The sequence below is a fragment of the Triticum urartu genome, chromosome 1A (assembly GCF_056163025.1).
Source record: "Triticum urartu cultivar PI428250 chromosome 1A, HENAU_Tu73, whole genome shotgun sequence".
Taxonomy (NCBI): Eukaryota; Viridiplantae; Streptophyta; class Magnoliopsida; order Poales; family Poaceae; genus Triticum; species Triticum urartu.
The window spans coordinates 338,064,661-338,086,844 of record NC_141873.1 but is presented as its reverse complement, the minus strand read 5'-3'; the positions used below and the strand labels follow the sequence as shown (position 1 = coordinate 338,086,844).

The 22,184-nt window shown below is 43.8% G+C and overlaps 1 protein-coding gene across 1 annotated transcript; it reads right to left on the bottom strand.

The window, feature by feature from the left end:
* Positions 1-16,250: 16,250 nt before the first annotated feature.
* On the bottom strand, positions 16,251-20,641 carry LOC125510422 (mitochondrial inner membrane protein OXA1-like). Its single transcript, XM_048675595.2, has 9 exons — positions 20,009-20,641; positions 19,834-19,924; positions 18,609-18,650; positions 18,404-18,462; positions 18,047-18,122; positions 17,816-17,947; positions 17,321-17,410; positions 17,137-17,191; positions 16,251-17,023 (listed from the first exon to the last, which is right to left on the bottom strand). The coding sequence occupies exons 1-9, from the start codon at positions 20,452-20,454 to the stop codon at positions 16,692-16,694; spliced, it is 1,323 nt and encodes a 440-aa protein (XP_048531552.1). The 5' UTR covers positions 20,455-20,641; the 3' UTR covers positions 16,251-16,691.
* Between the last annotated feature and the right edge of the window lie 1,543 nt (positions 20,642-22,184).

The window sequence follows — 22,184 nt, the reverse complement described above, 5'->3', positions numbered from 1 at the left end:
ACCTGGGCCACGAGGCGCGCCCAGGTGGGTTGTGCCCACCTCGGTGGCCTCCCGCGCCGCCTCTTTGCTCTATAAATACCCCAATATTCCAAAAACCCTAGGAGAGTCGATGAAAATCAATTCCAGTCGCCGCAAGTTCCAGAAACCACAGATCCAATCTAAACACCATCATGAAGGGGTTCATCATCCTCATTGGTGCCTCTCCGATGATGCGTGAGTAGTTCTTTGTAGACCTAAGGGTCCATAGTTAGTAGCTAGATGGTTTCCTCTCTCTCTCTCTTGATTCTCAGTACAATGGTCTCTTAGAGATCCATTTGATGTAACTCTTTTTGTGATGTGTTTGTTGGGATCCGATGAACTTTGAGTTTATGATCAGATCTATGTTTTTATCCATGAAAGTTATTTGAGTCTTTTGATCTCTTATATGCATGAATACTTATAGCCTCGTATTTTCTTCTTTGAATCTTTGGTTTAGTTAGGCCAACTAGATCGATTTTTCTTGCCATGAGAAGAGGTGCTTTGTGATGGGTTCGATGTTACGGTGCTTGATCCCAGTGACAGAAGGGGAACCGACACGTATGTATCGTTGCTATTAAGGATAACAAGATGGGTTCTATTTCTACATAAATAGATCTTGTCTACATCATGCCATCATTCTTATTGCATTACTCCATTTCTCCATGAACTTAATACACTAGATGCATGCTGGATAGAGGTTGATGTGTGGAGTAATAGTACTATATGCAGGCAGGAGTCGGTCTACTAATCTTGGACGTGATGCCTATATAATGATCATTGCTTGGATATCGTCATGATTATTTGAAGTTGTATCAATTGCCCAACAGTAATTTGTTTACCCACCTTGCTATTTTTCTCGAGAGAATCCACTAGTGAAATCTATGGCCCTCAGGTCTCTTCTTTATTATATTTGCCTTTGCGATCTATTTTTATTTGATTTTATTTTCAGATTTATTAATCCAAAAATACAAAAATACCTTGCTACAATTTTTATTTATTTATTTTATCTCACGATCCCGCGAGATCTATTTATCCAATCTACTACAATTTTACCTATCTTTTTTACCCGTGAGGGATTGACAACCCCTCTCTTACGTCGGGTTGCAAGTATTTGTTTTTTGTGTGCAGGAGCTATTTACGTGGTGTTGCGTAGTTCTCCTACTGGTTCGATAACCTTGGTCTCATCACTGAGGGAAATACCTACGGTAGTTGTGCTGCATCATCTCTTCCTCTTTGGGGAAATACCGACGTAGATCTACTTATGTGTTTTTATGCCTAGCTAAGGGCGTTAAACAATAGCGCTTGTTGGGAGGCAACCCAATTTTATTTTTGTTCTTTGCTTTTTGGTTCTGTTTTTAAATAAATAATTCATCTGGCCTCTGGTTAGATGTGTTTTTGTGTTTTAATTAATGTTTGTGCCAAGTAAGACCTTTGGGATGGCTTACTGTGATAGTTGTTTTGATCTTACTGTAAAACAGAAACTTTTGCACTCAGGAAAACAATTCTCTTTTTTAACAAAAGCATGATAAAATACTAATTCTTGTTGAAAATTATTGGTACACAAATTTCCAGGTTTTCCTAATTTTCAGAATTTTTGGAGTTACAGAAGTATTCGATAGTTACAGATTGTTCTGTTTTTGACAGATTCTATTTTCTTTGTATTGTTTGCTTATTTTGATGAATCTATGGGTAGTATCGGGGGGTATGAACCATGGAAAAGTTGGAATACAGTAGGTATTACACCAATATGAATAAAGAATGAGTTCACAACAGTACGAAAAGTGGTCATTTATTTTCTTATACTAACGTAGCTTATGAGATTTTCTGTTGAGTTTTGTGTTGTGAAGTTTTCAAGTTTTGGGTAAGGATTTGATGGACTATGGAATAAGCAGTGGCAATAGCCTAAGCTTGGTGATGCCCAAGGCACCCCAAGGTAATATTCAATGACAACAAAGAGCCTAAGCTTGGGGAGGCCCCGGAAGGCATTCCCTCTTTCGTCTTCGTCTATCGGTAACTTTACTTGAGGCTATATTTTTATTCACCACATGATATGTGTTTTGCTTAGAGCGTCTTGTATGATTTGACTCTTTACTTTTTAGTTTGCCACAATCATCCTTGTTGTACACACCTTTTGAGAGGGACACGCATGAATCGTGATTTATTAAATTACTCTATGTGCTTCACTTATATCTTTTGAGCTAGGCAATTTTGCTCTAGTGCTTCACTTATATCTTTTTGGAGCACGGCGGTGGTTTTTTTATAGAAATTTTTGAACTCTCACGCTTCACTTATATTATTTTGAGAGTCTTTTTAAACAGCATGGTAATTTGCTTTGGTTATGAATTTAGTCCTAATATGATAGGCATCCAAGAGGGATATAATAAAAACTTTCATATAAAGTGCATTGAATACTATGAGAAGTTTGATTCCTTATGATTGTTTTGAGATATAGAGATGGTGATATTAGAGTCATGCTAGTGAGTAATTGGGAATTGGAGAAATACTTGTGTTAAGGTTTGTGATTCATGTCGCATGCACGTATGGTGAACCGTTATGTGATGAAGTCGGAGCATGATTTATTTTTTGATTGTCTTCCTTATGAGTGGCGGTCGGGGACGAGCGATGGTCTTTTCCTACCAATCTATCCCCCTAGGAGCATGCGCATAGTACTTTATTTCGATGACTAATAGATTTTTGCAATAAGCATGTGTGTTCTGTATGACTAATATTGAGTCCATGGATTATACGCACTCTCACCCTTCCACCATTGCTAGCCTCTCTAGTGCCACACAACCTTCGCCGGTACCATACACCCACCATATACCTTCCTCAAAACAGCCACCATACCTACCTATTATGACATTTTCATAGCCATTCTGAGATATATTGCCATGCAACTTTCCACCGTTCCATTTTATTATGACATGTTCCATCATTGTCATATTGCTTTGCATGATCATGTAGTTGACATCGTATTTCTAGCAAAGCCACCTTTCATAATTCTTTCATACATGTCACTTTTGAGTCATTGCACATCCCGGTACACCGCCAGAGGCATTCATATAGAGTCATATTTTGTTCTAAGTATCGATTTGTAATTCTTGAGTTGTAAGTAAATAAAAGTGTGATGATCATCATTATTAGAGCATTGTCCCACATGAGGAAAGGATGATGGAAGCTATGATTCCCCCACAAGTTGGGATGAGTCTTCGGACTTTGCAAAAAAATAAAAGAGGCCAAAGAATCCCACATAAAAAATGAGAGAAAAGAGAAAAGGGACAATGTTACTATCCCTTTTCCACACTTGTGCTTCAAAGTAGCACCATGATCTTCATGATAGAGAGTCTCCTATATTGTCACTTTCATATACTAGTGGGAATTTTTCATTATAGAACTTGGCTTGTATATTCCAATGATTGGCTTCCTCAAATTGCCCTAGGTCTTCATGAGCAAGCAATTTGGATGCACACCCACTTACTTTTCTTTTGAGCTTTCATAAACTTATAGCTCTAGTGCATCCATTGCATGGAAATCCCTACTCACTCACATTGATATCTATTGATGGGCACCTCCATAGCCCGTCGATACGCCTAGTTGATGCGAGACTATCTCCTTATTTTGTCCTCTCCACAACCACCATATTCTGTTCCACTTATAGTGATATGTCCGTGGCTCACGCTCATGTATTGCGTGAAGGTTGAAAAGGTTTGAGAACACCAAAAGTATGAAACAATTGTTTGGCTTTTCATCGGGGTTGTGCATGTTTTGAATATTTTGTGTGATGAAGATGGAGCATAGCCAGACTATATGATTTTGTAGGGATAAGCTTTCTTTGGCCACGTTATTTTGAGAAGACATAATTGCCTTGTTAGTATGCTTGAAGTATTATTGTTTTTATGTCAATATTAAACGTTTGTTTTGAATCTTATGGATCTGAACATTCATGCCACAATAAAGAAAATTACATGGATAAATATTTTAGGTAGCATTCCACATCAAAAATTCTGTTTTTATCATTTACCTACTCGAGGACGAGCAGGAATTAAGCTTGGGGATGCTTGATACGTCTCCAACGTATCTATAATTTTTTATTGTTCCATGCTATTATATTATTTGTTTTGGATGTTTTATATGCATTAATATGCTATTTTATATTATTTTGGGACTAACTTATTAACCTTGAGCCCAGTGCCAGTTTTTGTTTTTTCCTTGTTTTTGAGCTTCGCAGGAAAGGAATACCGAATGGAGTCCAAACGGAATAAAACCTTCGCGATGATTTTTCTTGGACCCGAAGACACCCATGAGACTTGGAGTGCAAGTCAGAAGGGCCATGAGGAGGCCACAAGGGTGGAGGGCACGCCCGGGGAGGTAGGGCGCGCCCCCTACCTTGTGGGCCCCTTAGTGACCCCCTGACCTAGATCTTCCTCCTATATATTCACATATATTCCTGAACCTCCAGAAGCATCCACGAAAACACTTTTCCACTACCGCAACCTTCTGTTCCCGGGAGATCCCATCTTGGGGCTTTTTCCTACATCCTGCTGGAGGGGGATTCGATCACGGAGGGCTTCTACATCAACTCTATTGCCCTTCCGATGAAGCGTGAGTAGTTTACCACAGACCTACGGGTCCATAGCTAGTAGCTAGATGGCTTATTCTCTCTCTTTGATTCTCAATACCATGTTCTCCTCGATGTTCTTGGAGATCTATCCGATGTAATCTTCTTTTGCGGTGTGTTTGTCGAGATCCGATGAATTATGGATTTATGATCAGCTTATCTATGAATATTATTTGAATCTTCTCTGAATTCTTTTATGCATGATTTGATATCTCTTGTAATTCTCTTCGAACTATCAGTTTAGTTTGTCCAACTAGATTGGTTTTTCTTGCAATGAGAGAAGTGCTTAGCTTTGGGTTCAATCTTGTGGTGTCCTCTCCCAGTGATAGTAGGGGCAGCGAGGCACGTATTGTTGCCATCGAGGATAAAAAGATGGGGTTTACATCATATTGCTTGAGTTTATTCTCTACATCATGTCATCTTACTTAAAGCTTTACTCTGTTCTTTATGAACTTAATACTCTAGATGCAGGCAGTAGTCGGTCAATGTGTGGAGTAATAGTAGTAGATGCATGAAGGAGTCGGTCTACTTGACATGGACGTGATGCCTATATTTCATAATCATTGCCTTAGATATCGTCATAACTTTGCGATTTTCTATCAATTGCTCGACAGTAATTTGTTCAGCCACCGTATTATTTGTTATCTTGAGAGAAGCCTCTAGTGAAACTTATGGCCTCTGGGTCTATTTTCCATCATATAAGTTTCCGATCTACTATTTTGCAATCTTTTACTTTCTGATCTATAAACAAAAAACCCCAAAAATATTTACTTTATCTTTTGTTTAGTTTTATCTATCTCTATCAGATCTCACTTTTGCAAGTGACCATGAAGGGATTTACAACCCCTTATCGCATTGGGTGCAAGTGTTTGATTGTTTGTGTAGGTATTGGTGATTTGTGCGTTGTCTCCTACTGGATTGATACCTTGGTTCTCTAACTGAGGGAAATACTTATCTCTACTTTGTTGCATCACCATTTCCTCTTCAAGGGAAAAATCAATGCAAGCTCAAGAAGTATCAGGTGCCATGATTTCAGATCTGAACCATTTATGTTATCACCATTATATCTATGTTCTAGATCCGATCTTGCAAGTTATATTCACCTATTACGTGTTATGATCCGTAAACCCCGGAGTGACTGTAGTCGGGATACTTCTAGTGATGACCGTAGTTTGAGGAGTTCATGTATTCACTATGTGTTAATGCTTTGTTCCGGTTATCTATTAAAAGGAGGCCTAATATCCCTTAGTTTCCAATTGGACCCCGCTGCCACGGGAGGGTAGGACAAAAGATGTCATGCAAGTTCTTTCCATAAGCATGTATGACTATTTACGGAATACATGTCTACATTATATTTATGAACTGGAGCTAGTGCCGTATCGCCCTAGGTTATGACTGTTATATGATGAATATCATCCAACAAATTCACCGATCCAATGCCTACGAATTTCTCTTATATTGTTCTTGCTAAGTTACTACTGCTACTGTTACTATTACACTTGCAACCAAATCATTGCTATCATTATTACTATTACTATTGTTGTCGCTACTACTATCAAAATTGTCATACTACTTTGCTACTGATCACTTTGCTGCAGATAATTAATCTCCAGGTGTGGTTGAATTGACAACTTGGCTGCTAATACTTGCAAATATTCTTTGGCTCCCCTTGTGTAAAATCAATAAATTTGGGTTGAATACTCTACCCTCGAAAACTATTGCGGTCCCCTATACTTGTGGGTTATCAACCTACTCCAGCGCCACCCGTCCATCCTTCTGTCGCCCACCATTGCCATCCACCCGCTATATAAACTCCAGCCCCGCCCATAGATGCAGTCATCCTCCTCATGTCCCTTTCTCCTCTTCGCACCATGCTCACCATGGCCTCTTCGTGCTCCAAAACCCTCTAGGATGGCCTCTCATTTGACCAGAAGAAGGAGATAGCCGCCATTGCTACTGGCTGGCTGGCCGGCAGGCAGACAGAGGCCAACGACATCCCAATAGAGGACGCGCTGGTACCACCCTCCTCGTAGGTGCATGCCAGCATCACTATCGGCGAGGCCCATGCCCACTATATGGACTTGGTGCAAGAGGAGCGTGAGGCCAAGTTCTGGGAGGCATAGGCCAACCAAACCTAAAACCTCCGTCTCCTCAACGAGCACTGATACGTCCCCAATGTATCTATAATTTTTTACTATTCCATGCTATTATAGTATCAATCTTGGATGTTTTATATGTCATTATATGCAGTTATATATCATTTTTTGGGACTAACCTATTAACTTAGTGCCCAGTGCCAGTTGCTGTTTTTTTTGCATGTTTTTGGCTTTTCAAGAAATCAATGTCAAAAAAAGTCCAAACGGAGAAAAAACTTTGGATTAATTTTTTCTGGACCAGAAGAGACCCTAGAAGGTTTGGGAGAAGGCCAGAAGAGCCATGAGGGAGTGACAAGCCCTAGGGCGCGCAATAGGGGGCGCGCCCCCAGGCGTGTGGGCCCCTCGTGGCACCTCCAACCCTAATTCCACCACTATAAATACTCAAATATTCCTGTGACATCACAGAGCCACCTGGAAAACTTTTTCCGCCGCTGCAAGTTCCAGAACCACGAGATCCCATCTGGAGGCCTTCTCCGGTACTCTGCCGGAGGGGGAATTGATCACGGAGGGTCTCTGCATCAACCTTGCTACCCTTCCGGTGATGTGTGAGTAGTTTACCACAGACCTATGGGTCCATAGTTAGCAGTTAGATGGCTTCTTCTTCTCTCTTTGATCTTCAATACAATGTTCTCCTTGATGTTCTTGGAGATCTACTTGATGTAATGACTTTTTGCGGTGTGTTTGTTGGGATCTGATGAATTGTGAGTTTATGATCAGATCTATCCATGAATATTATTTGAGTTTTCTCTGAGCTCTTTTGTGCATGATTACTATAGCTTCGTATTTCTCTCTGATCTATTGATTTGGTTTGGCCAACTAGATTGATTTATCTTGCAATGGGAGAGGTGCTTTGTAATGGGTTCGATCTTGCGGTGCTCAATCCCAGCGACAGAAGGGGACATGACACGTATTGTGTGGTTGTTATTAAGGATAAAAATATGTGGTATATTCATATGTGAGTTTACTTTGTCTACATCATGCTTAAGGCGTTACTCCATTCTTTATGAACCTAATACTCTAGATGCATGCTGGATAGTGGTCGATGTGTGGAGTGATAGTAGTAGACGCAGAATCGCTTCGGTCTACTTTTCTCGAACATGATGCCTATATACATGTTCATTGCCTTGGATATCGTCATGATTATTCGCTTTTCTATCACTTGACCAACAGTAATTTGTTTACCCACCATATGCTATTTTCAAGAGAGAAGCCTCTAGTGAAAACTATGGCCCCCGGGTCTACTTTTATCATATATTAAAACCAAAAATACCTTGCTGTGTTTTTACTTTATTTATTTTATTTTGTATTTTAGTTTGATCTATCTGTGTATCACTATACAATTTAATCTTGCTCGTAACCGTTCAGGGATTGACAACCCCTTGTTTGCATTAGGTTGCAAGGATTTGTTATTTGTGTGCAGGTGCTGCTAACAAGGTGTTGCTTGGTTCTCCTCCTGGATTGATAACCTTGGTTCTTAACTGGGGGAAATACTTATCTCTACTATAATGCATCATCCTCTCCTCTTCGGGGAAATCCCAACGCAGCTCACAAGTAGTAAGCACCTGCTAGCGGAGGAGCAACTCGTCACCGGCACGGCCATCGCGTCGGATGCGTACGTGGTGGAGCACAACACTGCTCGAGTCCTACCGCTCCACCCACGACACCGTCGTGACCGCTGGCGGTACCGCCAATATCAGGAAGAATTATAGCTAGGCCACCTAGAAGGAGATGGAAGAGGCGGCGAACAAGGTGTTTGGCAAGAGCGGCGATAAGGAGGACATCCTCGGCTCCACCAAGGCCGCGCCCTGCCACCACGACCACGAAGCCGACACGTCTGTCGGTTCCACCGACAACGAGAAAGAGTAGTGCATGGTAGGTCACCGTCGCTCAGGTCCCAAGAAGGACACCGCTCTTCCCCTCCCGTTGAATCCAAGCTTAGAGGGCTGAAAATCGTCAGCTGGTTAGCCACTCAGTTTGTAGTGGCATGCGGAGGCAGAGCTGGAGAGCACCAAGGCGGAACTGGAGAAGGCGAAGGCAAGAGCCGGAGCTTTAGTTCTCGAAGCTCATGGCCGAACATGGGAAACGGCACCGGCGATCATTTACATTAGGTTTAGAATAGGGTTTAGTTTAAAATTGTTCAAAATATAATGAATTTCGTCTAGATTATATGAAAAATGTCTGAATTGTAATGGATGCGCTCCCGATTATATGAAAATCCACCGTGTTTGCATGAATTTCATCTAGTGTGTTGAAATTTGGTTCGAAATGTACGCGGGCAATGTTGGATGGCTGCCTCCCGCATCCTTGTCCGTGAACTGGTCCCCCCTATCTGTTGACAGATGCGGGAGAGAATTTGCGGGTCAGCATTGGATATGCTCGCCTTGGGTATGCCTGATTCACCACTATAGCAATAGAACATGTTTTCTGTGTACACTTCTCTTGTGCCCGGCTCGCGTTCCCATCTTTGTCTCATCTGCCTTGTCGAAGTATATTGTTAGCCTCTCTCCACCAGTTCAAACTTTTCAAGTAAGTTCTTTTTCTTTTTCTTTCACGAATACGTAAGGATGTGTATCATTCCATTCATAGGTAGGAGAGAAAAAGAGTTAAGGAGGGGTGCAACTCTTGGTGTTGTACACATGGATGGCGAACCCAAGAGTGCAAATTGAGTAGAGAGAGGTGAGGTTGCTCGGCCTCGGTCAGGCATATTAGGGCATCTCCAATGCCGACCCTCAAACTTCCCGCATCCATCCGGGCCGCGGTGTCCGGACCGTGGAAGCCATCCAACGCGGGCTTGTATCAGTCCGCGGCGCATTTTCTTTCTTAAATCGGAGACAAACGTGTGGGGGGAGGGCTTTGCGAGAGTCCGGACCAATCCCATGCCCGCTTCTGATCTCCCTGGCCAACCCAAACACCTCCTTCCTCGCCCATGCGAATTCCCGCTTGGCACCAGCTGCCTGCATTCGTGCCGATGTAGAGCATGCCTCGCCACATTGAAGACAGCTTAGGGCGACGCGACCTCTCACTGCCTCGGCCATTGAAGCGGCGCGCCGGCTGAGGACAACGTCTGCGACGCATCTCCATGTCCACGCATGTTCAATGCCCCATTCGTTCGTGTGCCGCCATAAGTAGGCTCGCCGGTCGAGAAACCCACTCTGGCATCACACATTGACGCATTCGGATGCCTCGCCTCACCGGAATCCGCTATTTAAATGCGGCCACACCGAACTAACTTCACACCACAACACAAGCTGCTCCCCATCCTCCTCCCTTGCACTTCATCTGCCATGACTGTTGATGCCTACTACGCAACCTTCTTCTTGTAGACTCATGTTGGGCCTCCAAGCACAGAGTTTTGTAGGACAGTAGCAAATTTCCCTCAAGTCGATGACCTAAGGTTTATCAATCCGTGGGAGGCGTAGGATGAAGATTATCTCTCTCAAACAACCGTGCAACCAAATAACAAAGAGTCTCTTGTGTCCCCAACACACCCAATACAATGGTAAATTGTATAGGTGCACTAGTTCGGCGAAGGGATGGTGATACAAGTGTAATATAGATGGTAGATATAGGTTTTTGTAATATGAAAATATAAAACAGCAAGGTAACTAGTAACAAAAGTGAGCAAAAATGGTATTGCAATGCTTGAAAACAAGGCCTAGGGTTCATACTTTCACCAGTGCAAATTCTCTCAACAATGATAACATAATTGAATCATATGGCAATCCCTCAACGTGCAACAAAGAATCACTCCAAAATTTCTATAGGAGAACATAGGACGAAAACGTGCATCAACCCCTATGCATAGATTACCCCAATGTCACCTCGGAAATCCGCGAGTTGAGTGCCAAAACGTACATCAAGTGAACCAATATAACATCCCATTGTCACCACAGATATCCCATCGCAATACATACATCAAGTATTCTCAAATCCAATATTCAATCCAACATAACGAAACCTCAAAGAGCAAGACTCAATTCATCACAAGAAGGTAGAGGGGGGAAACACCATATGATCCAACTATAGTAACAAAGCTCGCGGTACATCAAGATCGTGCCAAATCAAGAACATGAGAAAGAGATCAAACACATAGCTATTGGTACATACCCTCAGCCCCGAGGGTGAACTAGTCCCTCCTCGTCATGGAGGCCAACGGGATGATGAAGATGGCCTCCGGTGATGGGTTTCCCCCTCCGGCAGGGTGCCGAAATGGGCTCCCGATTGGTTTTTCGTGGCTACAGAGGCTTGCGGCGGTGGAACTTCCGATCTAGGTTTATTTCTGGAGGTTTCTATATTTATAGGAATTTTTGGCATCGGAAACAAGTCAGGAGGGTTCCCGAGGGGCCAACAAGCCCTCAGGGCGCGCCCTGGAGGCTTGTGGCCTCCTCGAAACTCTTCTGGCCCAGCTCCAGTTCTTTCGGGGGTCTCTCTTGGTCCATAAAAAATCACCGTAATTTTCAGCCCATTCTGAGAACTTCTATTTCTGCACAAAAAACGACACCACGGTAGTTCTGTTGAAAACAGCGTCAGTCCGGGTTAGTTCTAATAAAATCATACCAAAACCATATAAAATTGTTGCAAACATGGCATGAATACTTCATAAATTATAGATACATTGGAGACGTATCAACTGCTGGCGGTGAAACTCCGTGGGAGAGCCTGTCCACAGAGATGAAGCACACCATGGCCGCCCCTGCCGCCGCCTGGCAGAGCCGCCGTGCTAGCAGGATTGAGGTTGGCTTGCCAGCCAGCTCGCCCGAGGTCTCTAACGACGAGGACAAGACCACGACGGAGAGGGGCTTCGACGACACCGTCCTGGCTCCCGCGCCTCCTGTGCACGCCGACTTCACCATGGAGAGGGCATGCGTGCACTACAACGCCGTCATGGCAGAGGTGCGGCCTGCGCCAGCGCCTTTGTCGGCATTCCAGCAGGCGCAGGAGGAACAGTGGTACAACTTGTTCCTCTTGGAGCGCACCGACTGGCGGAGGGATAGATCTACGGCGAGCGCATGAGCGAGGAGGCTGTGGCGGCCATGGCCGTGACAAATCCCAACTTCGTCGCGGAGTAGCGTGCCATCTACAATGACGTACGCGCTCAAGCCGCTGCTCAGCAGGAAGCGGACGCCGTCGAGGCATGGCTCCAGGCGATCGTAGAGGAGAACAACGCCATTTGCGCCTCCTACATGCCACCGATGAACTATCAGGCAGCCCAGTGGGACGACGACAGCGCCGGTGCCACCATTTCCATCATGGACCTCATGTCCATCGATGACGGATAGGTCACAGACTCCTCCGAGGATGAGTAGGCCACGGGAGGCGGCAGGGCCTGGTGTCTCATGTGGGCCGGTCCGTCTCACGTGTTGTACTCTTTCTCGCTGGAGACCGCACCTTCACTTCACGGGTCTTAACGCCGATGATCATGGAGACGGCGGATGGAGGAAGACATGGGCTTGGACACCGGGCACCGTCGCCGTAGGATAGGTTTAGTGGCGGGTATTTTTGCCTTTTTTGGGAAAATGAGGTTAAAACCCCTGGCCACTGCATCAATCGATGCATACAACCATCTTTATTAATTATTCAACAAAGATCTGACAAGAACACACATCAAGCCATCTGAAGCCACCACTCACACCTACAAACTAGATAATGGGGAGTGCTCTCACTTCCCATATCTAAAACCGGTGTCGTCGTTGATCCATCCACATAACATATTGGAACCTACAGCCGGTGGAGCAAACCTAAAGCGTACACCACATGCACGTTAAAGAAGTCGCCATCATCATCGAACCACTGACCCATCTTCAGGAAAGAGATCTGAATCATCCTTGCCGGTCCGGCCATCTGTCGAAGCCACCATGGTGCCCAACGACACCACCTCCTTGCGCACAAACTACTGAGCACGTCACGGTCGCAGCCGGTACACCGCAGCACCATGCAGACAAGTACCACCGGCTAACACGGCTTGAAATCTCTGGAAGATCTGTCGTGTGTAGCACCTGCCGAACAGGCATGACACAGCGTAGCACCTGTCGGCCAGGCATGACTTGACATCTCCACCGAAGCTCCGTGCAAGACGAACCCGCTCCACCTCCTGCCTTGTCTTTTGGCGCTGCTCCACAAACAATGCTCCCACGAAATGACACCGCAGTGTCGCCATCATCCGATCTGGAAGACCAGATCCTAGGGTTTCCCCTGTAGCAGCATGAGTGGGTCGACAATAGTTACACGACGATGCCTTCATCAAGGTAACGATGCAAAATGCTGCCATCGCCTGCCATTCGCTCTGTTTTCACCGGCAACTATGACCCCCGTCTCGCAGCAGGTACTAGATGACGAATCTTGAGATCTGACCACCCAGCCTCAGGCCAACTACCTCAGACGGAGGAGATGACCACCACCGCCAGCTGCACCGGCCAGATCTAATCTGACCAGAGGCGCCGCCGACCAGTCCACAAGCTCTCCATGTCGCCGCCATTGATCCGACGCCCGATGGCACGCCGCCGCAGCATCCGACAGTCGCCGCCCCGCCCGAATAGGGCCGTCCGCAGCGCCTGCAGCCACCGTCGCCGCACCGCATAGATTGGATCGGCCGTGCCACCACACGTTTAGGGGCCCGCACCACCCCTAAGACGCGGGAGAGAGGGAGTCCTCCGCCACCGCCGTCGGCCTCGGGCTTAGCCCGGCGGCGTCCCTTGGCGGCGGCGGAGGAGGAAGGGGAAGAGGAAGATCATGCCCCGGACGACTAGGGTTTGGGGGACTCCCTCTAGTAATTATTGTTGACATGATCTAGTAATGTGTTCTTTTTTTCTAAATGTTCGAAATGTAATGGAAATCTGCCGTGTTTGTATAAAATTTGTCATGTTTATATGAAATCTGACCGTGTTTGCATGAATTTCATCCCGTTTGTTGAAAAAAAAATTGAAATGTATGCGGCTACAGTTGAATGGCGGTCTCCCGCATCCGTGTCCGTGGACTGGTCCCCCGTCCGTGAAAGGATGCAGAAGGAAATTTACAGGTTACCGTTGAGGATGCCCTTCCATGCATTAATCAATGTAGGCCTTTGGCGACGGCTCTGGCCCATAGCCACACCCCCTTCATGATGACATTAGATAGCTGGGTGGATGGGGGTCTAGTGTCGTTGAAGATAACGGTGTTCCGGTACTTCCAGATAGCCCACGTTGTTAAGATGATTAATGAGTTGATATCTTTTTGAGTAACCGGCTAGAGCATAAATTTATATGCTATCCGAGTTAACGGGTATGAAGTTTAAGACCATGCCAACACAACATTCAAAAAAATGTGTCTTCCATCAATCCCACATCTAAGAGCTAAAAAACATATGTGTGGGATGATGTTGAAGTACATCGCCCACATGTTTTCATTTATTTGGACTTTTGAAGTAGAGTGTGGACATGCTGAACACGTGGGCATATGAACCCACTTTTCAAACAATACATTTTAAACACAGTTTAAAATGTCAAAAAATCAAAAGAAAATTTCACGCATACATCTTCATAACATGTGTGCGGCACAAAGTTTTGAGAAAAAAAATCTCATTTGGTTTTGCCTCCGCAAAAAAGATAAATTTCAGTGCTTCTAAGTAGCGTTCTACAACACATTTTTTGTCCTTTTGCACAGGCCAAATTAAAAGTTGTTTTTCCGTGATTTTCTTTTTGCACGCGCATAGAATTGAAGATGTATGCGTGAGACTTTTTCCAGAATTTTTTGCCATCTAGAAATAAGTTTCCAAGGTGGGTTCATCTATGCACTTCTCTTTTGAAGTACTCCTAATTGACTAGAACATGAATTCAATATGCGTGAGGCGGGTAGTAACGTGAGAACCGAAGTTAGGTTTGACGGAAATGCTTCCGCTGGCGGGTGAACCGACGCCAACAGCCCAACCAAAACATGGCCAACTGACCTCCCGTCTAGGGGGGAACTGGAAAATCAAACCTCACATATCTGAAATACTCCATCGTCAGCCGATCCACCGATGAGATGTAATAGTAATACTGAAGACAGTGACACGGTAGTACGTACGATATAGCAGGTATTGGCCGCCGCTTGTCAGTGTATCATTTGTTACTCGATCGGCCGCTGCAGGTGCATGGGCGGGACACAGGAGCAGAGAAACGTCGCATGGAAATGACACACACGCACGCACCTACGCGGGCTGTTCAGCTCGTGCATGCAGGCACCGAAGCACGTACGTACACGCCGTAGACATGCATGCTCGGGACCTGGCTCTGGGCAGCAGATCAAGTCCCAAAGATTAGATTAGATGCCTACGTCGTTGTCGTCCACCGAGACTGCAATGGAGTGGCGATCGATTGTGGATGGAACATGGAAGGTGTTGGTTGTCTTTGACGGATTGTGCAGGAACCAGGAAGGCAGGAGTAGTTCGGTGGGAGAGGGGTTGTAAAGTGGACTCCCTCGATTGCACCTGTGTAGATGCGCACGTACGCTCTTTGGAAACCGGTTCTGCATTTCTGTCCTTCCGTTTGACCGTCCTCTGTCTCACGGTTTCTTCTTCTACCTACTACACTCGGACTCCGAGCGTTAGTCTCCTCGAGTCGTATGTAAGTTCCCACCCAAAAAAGAGTCGTATGTATCCCCGCAAAAAAAAAAAAGAGTCGTATGTAGGCAGTGTCATCAGGAAAGAATGCCCCCATCTTCAACAACAAAATTAGGAAATAATGCCCCAGTTCAGGTACGACTGCGCACGCTCAACGAACCGATACAAATTTTGGGAATGTGCAAGTGCAAGTAACCGGCCGGCTTGACCTTACCAGATTCTGGTGGGCCTGTCCTTTCATGCAAGCCACGTTTGGCACATTGACATTACTAAATTCATACTTTATCTTTTCAGAATGGATGCAAAAGCTTCGCCTCATTCCAGGGGTGTTACGCGATATACTTATCAGTGAATAGTTGAATATATGTAGTACCATAAACTCGAAAGAGCTATCTTATTTTAGACAGAATCGTTCTACCCGTCGGAGCTGGAAAACGGCCGTGTGAACCGCACGTTGATCATTTTTAGCTTTTCGCTAAAATAAAATAGAAACTGTGTGTAGCCAGCAACGAGACACGCACGACCTTGACTCATTTTATTCTTGGTCTCAAAGGGAGGGAGCTTATCTGTCTGCGTTTCTTTTCAGCTCAAGCCGTCGGTTGCTTCTGTAACCAATCACAAACAGCCACAGGCACACACAAAAGTGAGCTGACGTACACTGCATGCTTCGGCTTCCACGCTAAGCTGCTTTGGTTTTGTGATGAATTGTAAAGTGTTGATATCACATCCCGGAGTTGGTGAGCGCCCTTATGAAAAAAGGCCAACAATATCTCACCAACAACTGAAAGAAAGAACACGCTCATGTTACGTTATTCCGGAGGGAGTGACCCTTTGATTAGGTCTGAAAACATCGAGAAGGCATACAAATATAGTCACTGGTACATAAAACCACACTTAGCAGCAGGTGGAACAAAGAACAAATACTCCCATATAGTAGTAGATATCATGAGTTGAACTGCACACAGGCACAAGCAAGTGCGTACACGGAAGATAGGAACACGATCATCACAGTTAACCCCATTTTGTCTCTAAAACTCAAGAGGAACTGGTTAATCTCCATTTACGGAAGATGAACACCAAGATTAATTGTTGTAACTTGCTCTCAAGTTACATTAGCGCATGGTTCTATTATGATACAGTATCAAAACCGATCCTATTCACTGAAAGTGGCCACAGCAGCCCCACACACGATGAAGAAACAATGGCGGCCTCCTTGCGCAAAACCAAATCTTAGAAGCATGTCAGGATAAATCAAGTCTCGGCCGTCCATGAAATCAAAAGGGCTTTTTTTACTCTCTCATTAAGCTCCTACTTGCTGCATGGTTTACCTGCCCTTACGAGATTTGCCTCTAGATTTCCCCTTCTTTTCAATATTTTTTGGCCGATACCCAAGAGCGGCAGCATCACCAAAACCCGAAGAACAATGCTTATAGAGTGCCATCAATTTCCTCCACTCCGGCGATCCTCTGGGCTGGGCGGCCATGTATTCTATTTTGCTTCTTACTTCCTCCAATTCCATGAGTGCTAAAGGTGGCTTTGCTGAAGGTACTGCCTTGGATCCACCAAACATATCCAAGGCTGAATTCAGTGCAGGTGCAGACTGAGCTTCCAAATCAGGAAAATTAAACAACTTCCTCACAGCGGGTTGACGCATAACTGATAAAAATTCAAAGTATCACATGTTATGAGCTATTAGACCATCAAACAGACCCTAATGCCTTACAGCAATCGTCGTTGTCTCAGTTCTTAAAGACTCGAACCATACTCACCAATATGATATACAATTGTGAACAAGTTTGCCATGATCCAGTAAAAGAAAAATCCCTGGAGAAAGGCAGACCATTAGGAGATTAGGACAATATTGTTGAATACTGTGAAAGTCGATATATCTAGCACACTTGACTAGCTCCTCTAGAAAATACCCATTGGTGAAAGATCTCAATACTGTCATACCTTGGCAAAATTCATTGTGAATGGGACTACCATGACTCCCATTCCTCTATCAAGCATCTTCATTTTACTGGAAGTATAAGGATGGCCGAGCTGACATAACACAATATATTCACCATATTAGACTGCAGTATTGGAAAACAAAGCTGGGCACAGTAAAGTTTTCAAATTCAGAATTGGTGGTTTGATATTCTGGATGTTCATTAAGAAAAAAGGTGCCATGCAAGCAGAGTAGCCAATTGGATGCAGACATGAATTGCTTGTTTACCTTTGTAAGTTTTACAAACGAATGACAGGGATACATGCCTATGCACTTATGGAGGCAATATGGTTGGAACAGAAATGGAAGGAAATTCAGGTCCAGGTTGTATATGGAAAATGATCACCCCTAAATCCTACAACACTAAGCATACAAACTAGAAGCAGTGGCACACCAAGTTTAAATGCACAATGATGGACAGATACACAGACACCACAATCACACCAGACATTGCATACCTCCACTATAGCCAAGTAGGTCAGTGATGTTAACACAGGAAGGATGTAAAGAGGATCCGAGGTTGTCAGATCAGTAAACCAAAATATTCCACCTCCTTTCAACGAAGGGACTTTCTCAACCATGTTATTTATCTACAATCAGAAAAAGCATGGTTAAGGATACAGATTTATTTTCTTCAAAAGATATTACAACATAGAACAATCAGAGGGGCAGAAAGATGCATTACTCACAGCAAAGAAAAAGCTCATGAAAATTGGCGGTCGGATTAGGGCTCCTTTTAATGGAGTAAATGGAGTAACACCATGGCTAAAGGAAAATTACCAAAAGTTAGAGGAACTTCACCAAAGAGCAGTATTGCTATACATCATGTACCACATAAAAGAAAAGCTATCATCACAATGTGTTCAATGGTGAGTAATGTGTTCACAAAATTTTGAACATGGACATTTAACACAAAAATAATTCAAGACTCAAAAACCTGGCTAACATGTTTTTAGACCATGACATTATACATTAACCAGGAAAGAGACATCAGTTGTCATTTTCATTAAAATAAAGACAAGAATAATCTACTGAAGGTTACATACTTCCGATAGAGTGCGGTCATTTTATATTTCCCCACTAGCACTGATTTCGGATCCGTACGCTGTATGAAATAAACTTGAAGGGTTAAAGCATGAGCTGTATGAAGTATCTAACTATCAGAAGTTAAATAACTGTTCTCCATGACCCATTCTCCCATAAGTTGGCAATACATAGTACATTCTATACAACAAAACCACAAAATCTCACATCCACTGCGTGCTTAATGGCATCCATCGCTGGTTTCATTGCCTGAAAATTGAACAAGTTTGAAAGAAAGAATTAATCAGCTGATAATTTACATGAAGGGCAATCATTCATTGCCTAATAAAGTACTACTGTCAAAGAAATAATTGTTCAGAAGACTGGAAGAGTAAAGAACAAAACTAAATACAGTTAGCATGTGACTCACAAAAGATATCTTATCATCTTATGAATACAAGACCTACCCAAAAATGTCAATTCCAAGCATAGGGCAGCCCAGCCCGAAGCATGTAAACATTTTTTCAATCAAAATATTAAATTGATTAATTTAAGTAAGAAAAATAGTTGTCTTGTAATCATTTTTCAATGAAGCATTTGTTTCATAATAATTTCAAGCTTCCGGGCTGAAAAGAAAGCCTGGGGCAGGACCAAGCCGCTGACAGACAGGTATAAAAAATACATCTACATGATGCATAGAAGGGTTTGCTGATTGGAATGCAGTATTTAAAAGCCTACAATGAGTCAAAATTACAAACAAAAAAAACTGATTATCGGTGGTGCAAGGGGCAAGTGTTTTGGACAGGAGGGAGCAGCTGTGCAGCAAATTACATCACCACATGATTTCACGTGGTAAAGATATAAGGTTTCAAGATTGAGTACCATGATAATGTACTTGGTAACACCCAAAAATCACATAGTGAAGCAGGATTCAGAACTGAACAGGGGAACTACCGAACTATGTATGCATGAATAATAATAAGTAATATGTACAGTAGAAAAAACACAAATATCTGTATTGCATGTAGATTAACAGCCTCACCCACTATCTACAACAACTCAACTGCTCATGCGCTGGTCTGGTCATGTAGGGAGGACGGTGGTTGCATGTTCCCCCAATGGCACTACTTAGGCTGCTTTTGGCATTGCGGTGGATTACGATAATCCAGCTGATCCAACCGGCCTTTATCTATTTTGGTGTTTGTTTAACCAACTTATCTGTAGTTCCATGGCTATTTTCTGGCAGCGGATTATAAAATAAGCACGGTGCAGCACAGTTCAGCAACTTGAAGCAACCTTACAGTTAGATCTGCATAGGTTTTGACCCACACGTACACTAGCACATGAAGCAAACAAAAGGGCTAGAAAATGCACGCTGAATCAGACCATGGGCACTTTACAAGCAAACAAAAGGGCTAGAAATGCACGCTGAATTAGACGGAGGGCGCCTTACATGTATCTTCTCGCTGGACTTGTGATGGCTAACCTCGAATGGTATCACCGCGGTCCGGATCAGCACCGCCGTTAACGCGATAGAAGCCCACCTGAGCACCAGACCAAATCCCACATGAGAGGCGGATATGAGCAAACCAAGCACACGACCCAAAGAAACGGATGGCGAAGCTTACCAGTTGAGCCCGGTGAAGGTATGTATGGTATCAATGAGGTGCTGCAGCGCGGCGACGGGGAAAAAGGAGTCGGCGGCGGCGGCTACCACCTCCCCCGGGAACGGCGCCGGCACCGACGAAGCCACCGCCTCCGCGGCGTCGACAAGGACGCTCGCAGCAGCATCAACCTCTCCGGGTGGGTCCGGGGCGGGGGCGGAGGAGGAGAAGCTACGGCGGGGTAGCCCCGAGTGGTGGAGGGAGAAGGGGAAGGGGTGGTGTAGGGTTTGGGCCGCTCCGGAAGCGGGTGGGAGCGGAGAGCGGAGTGACGGGAGTGGCTGTGGCAGTGGCTGAGATGGGGGGTCATCGTCGTTGGAGCGGGAGAGCAGATGCGGGACGGACGGGTGGAGGCGGCGAGTGAGGTGGTGGGAGAAGCGGGAGGCGAGGCTCCTCCGTGCGGCGAACGCCATGGGCCCCGGCTTGGCGGGTTGGGGTGGGAGGCGACGCTCGGAGAGGAGGACGGCGGAGCCGTGACGACGGCCGGAGGAATGGGGTGACTCAGGACTCGGGCGTGGGCTTTCCGTCTCCAGGTGTTGTTTGTTCTGGGCTTTACGGTACAGCGTCGTTGGCCAGATGCCGCCGCGGTCAATCCCCTTCCCCGCGGAGACTATTTATCGCATTAAGCGACGTTAAAAGTTTCTATTGCTGAAGCATCTGCAGCTAACTGGCCGCGCAGGGATCAATCCTGCTATCTGCTTGTTGCTACGCAGCAGTGTTGTCAAGGAAATTCCTAATGGACGCACGTTGCGTGAAGTTGTCCCTGTTTCGCCAGACCCGAGGGACTAGCGACCAAGATGGGCCGCCCCAATTATCCCAATTATGAGGTCTACAGTATACAGTTTTGGGAACCTTCCAGGAGGTTCCTGAGCGGTTGTGTGAACCTTCTAGAAGGTTCCTGAACCGGTTTTCACAGTTTTTTATTCTTTTTATTTTTCTGTTTCATTCTTTATTTTTTTCGTTTTTCTGTTTCTTTATTTCAATTTTTTATTTCCTTTCCCTTCTCTTTTTTTTTTCAAAATTAAAAAAATTAGAAAAATTTCAAAATGTTCAGAAGTTAAGAAAATGCCCTTAATTTTAATTTGTTGTTCACAAATTCGAAAATGTTCTTCATTTTTTCAAAAATCTTCACATCTTTGAAAAAATGTTCAGAATTTCAAAAATTATTTATAAGTTCAAAAAATGTTTCTGTTTCAAAAACATTGTTCACAAATTACAAATAATGTTTGCTCTTTCCATATTTTGTTCAGTGTTCCAAAATTTGTTCGCATATGCAAAAATGTCCACTTTTTACAAAAATGTTCATACTAAAAAACTGTTCTTTTTTCAGACTTTGATCACAAATTCAGACAAATTCCATTTTTAAAATTTGTTCGCAGATTCAAAAATTATTTAAATCTTTTAAAAATTCACAAAATCTGTTCACAAATTCATAAAAGTTTCCATTTTTATATTTGTTCGCAGATTCAAAAATTGTTCACATCTTTAAAACTTGTTTATGATTCTAAAAAATTGTTCCCTTTTAAAAAAATCATGAATTCAGACAAGTTCCTTTTCTCAAAATTTGTCCACAAATTACAAAATGTTCCTTTTCAAAAAAAATCAAAAATTGTTCGCATTTTTTCAAAACTTGTTCATGATTGTCAAAAATTGTTCGGAATTTGAAAAAATGTTCCATTTTTCCAAGATTTGTTCACAAATTCAAAACATATTTCTGTTTTAAATTTGGTTCACAATTTAAAAAATATTCACGCATTTTAAACTTCAAACTTTTGTTTGTGTTTACCAAAATTTGTCGGAATTTTCAAAATGTTCCCTCTTTAAAAATTGTCCAGAACTTCAAAAAAATTCCTGTTTTTAAATTTTGGTTACAAATTTGAATAATTTCTTACATTTTTTTAAACTCGCGTGTGTTTTTGCCAAAAATGTTTGGGCTTTAAAAAATATTTTCACAATTTACAAGAAAAAATAATGTGAATTTGCCGATGTGACTAGTTCTAAAGTACTCGCACTACCATTTCACCACGTGCATGAATCAGTCGTAGTGGCTAGCTAGGTTTGTTCACAAGATCATGATTGCGAGTTCGAATCCCAACTCTCAATTTCTCGTTCCTTTTTTGACACCGCGCGCTGCTTGCGTGGG

Coding starts and splice junctions, on each gene's coding strand:
- LOC125510422 (XM_048675595.2), bottom strand. CDS start 20,454: ATGGCGTTCGCCGCACGGAGGAGCCTCGCCTCCCGCTTCTCCCACCAC. Junction 17,948..18,046: donor TCATGAGCTTTTTCTTTGCT/GTGAGTAATGCA, acceptor TTCTGATTGTAG/ATAAATAACATGGTTGAGAA. Junction 17,024..17,136: donor CACAATTGTATATCATATTG/GTGAGTATGGTT, acceptor AATTTTTATCAG/TTATGCGTCAACCCGCTGTG.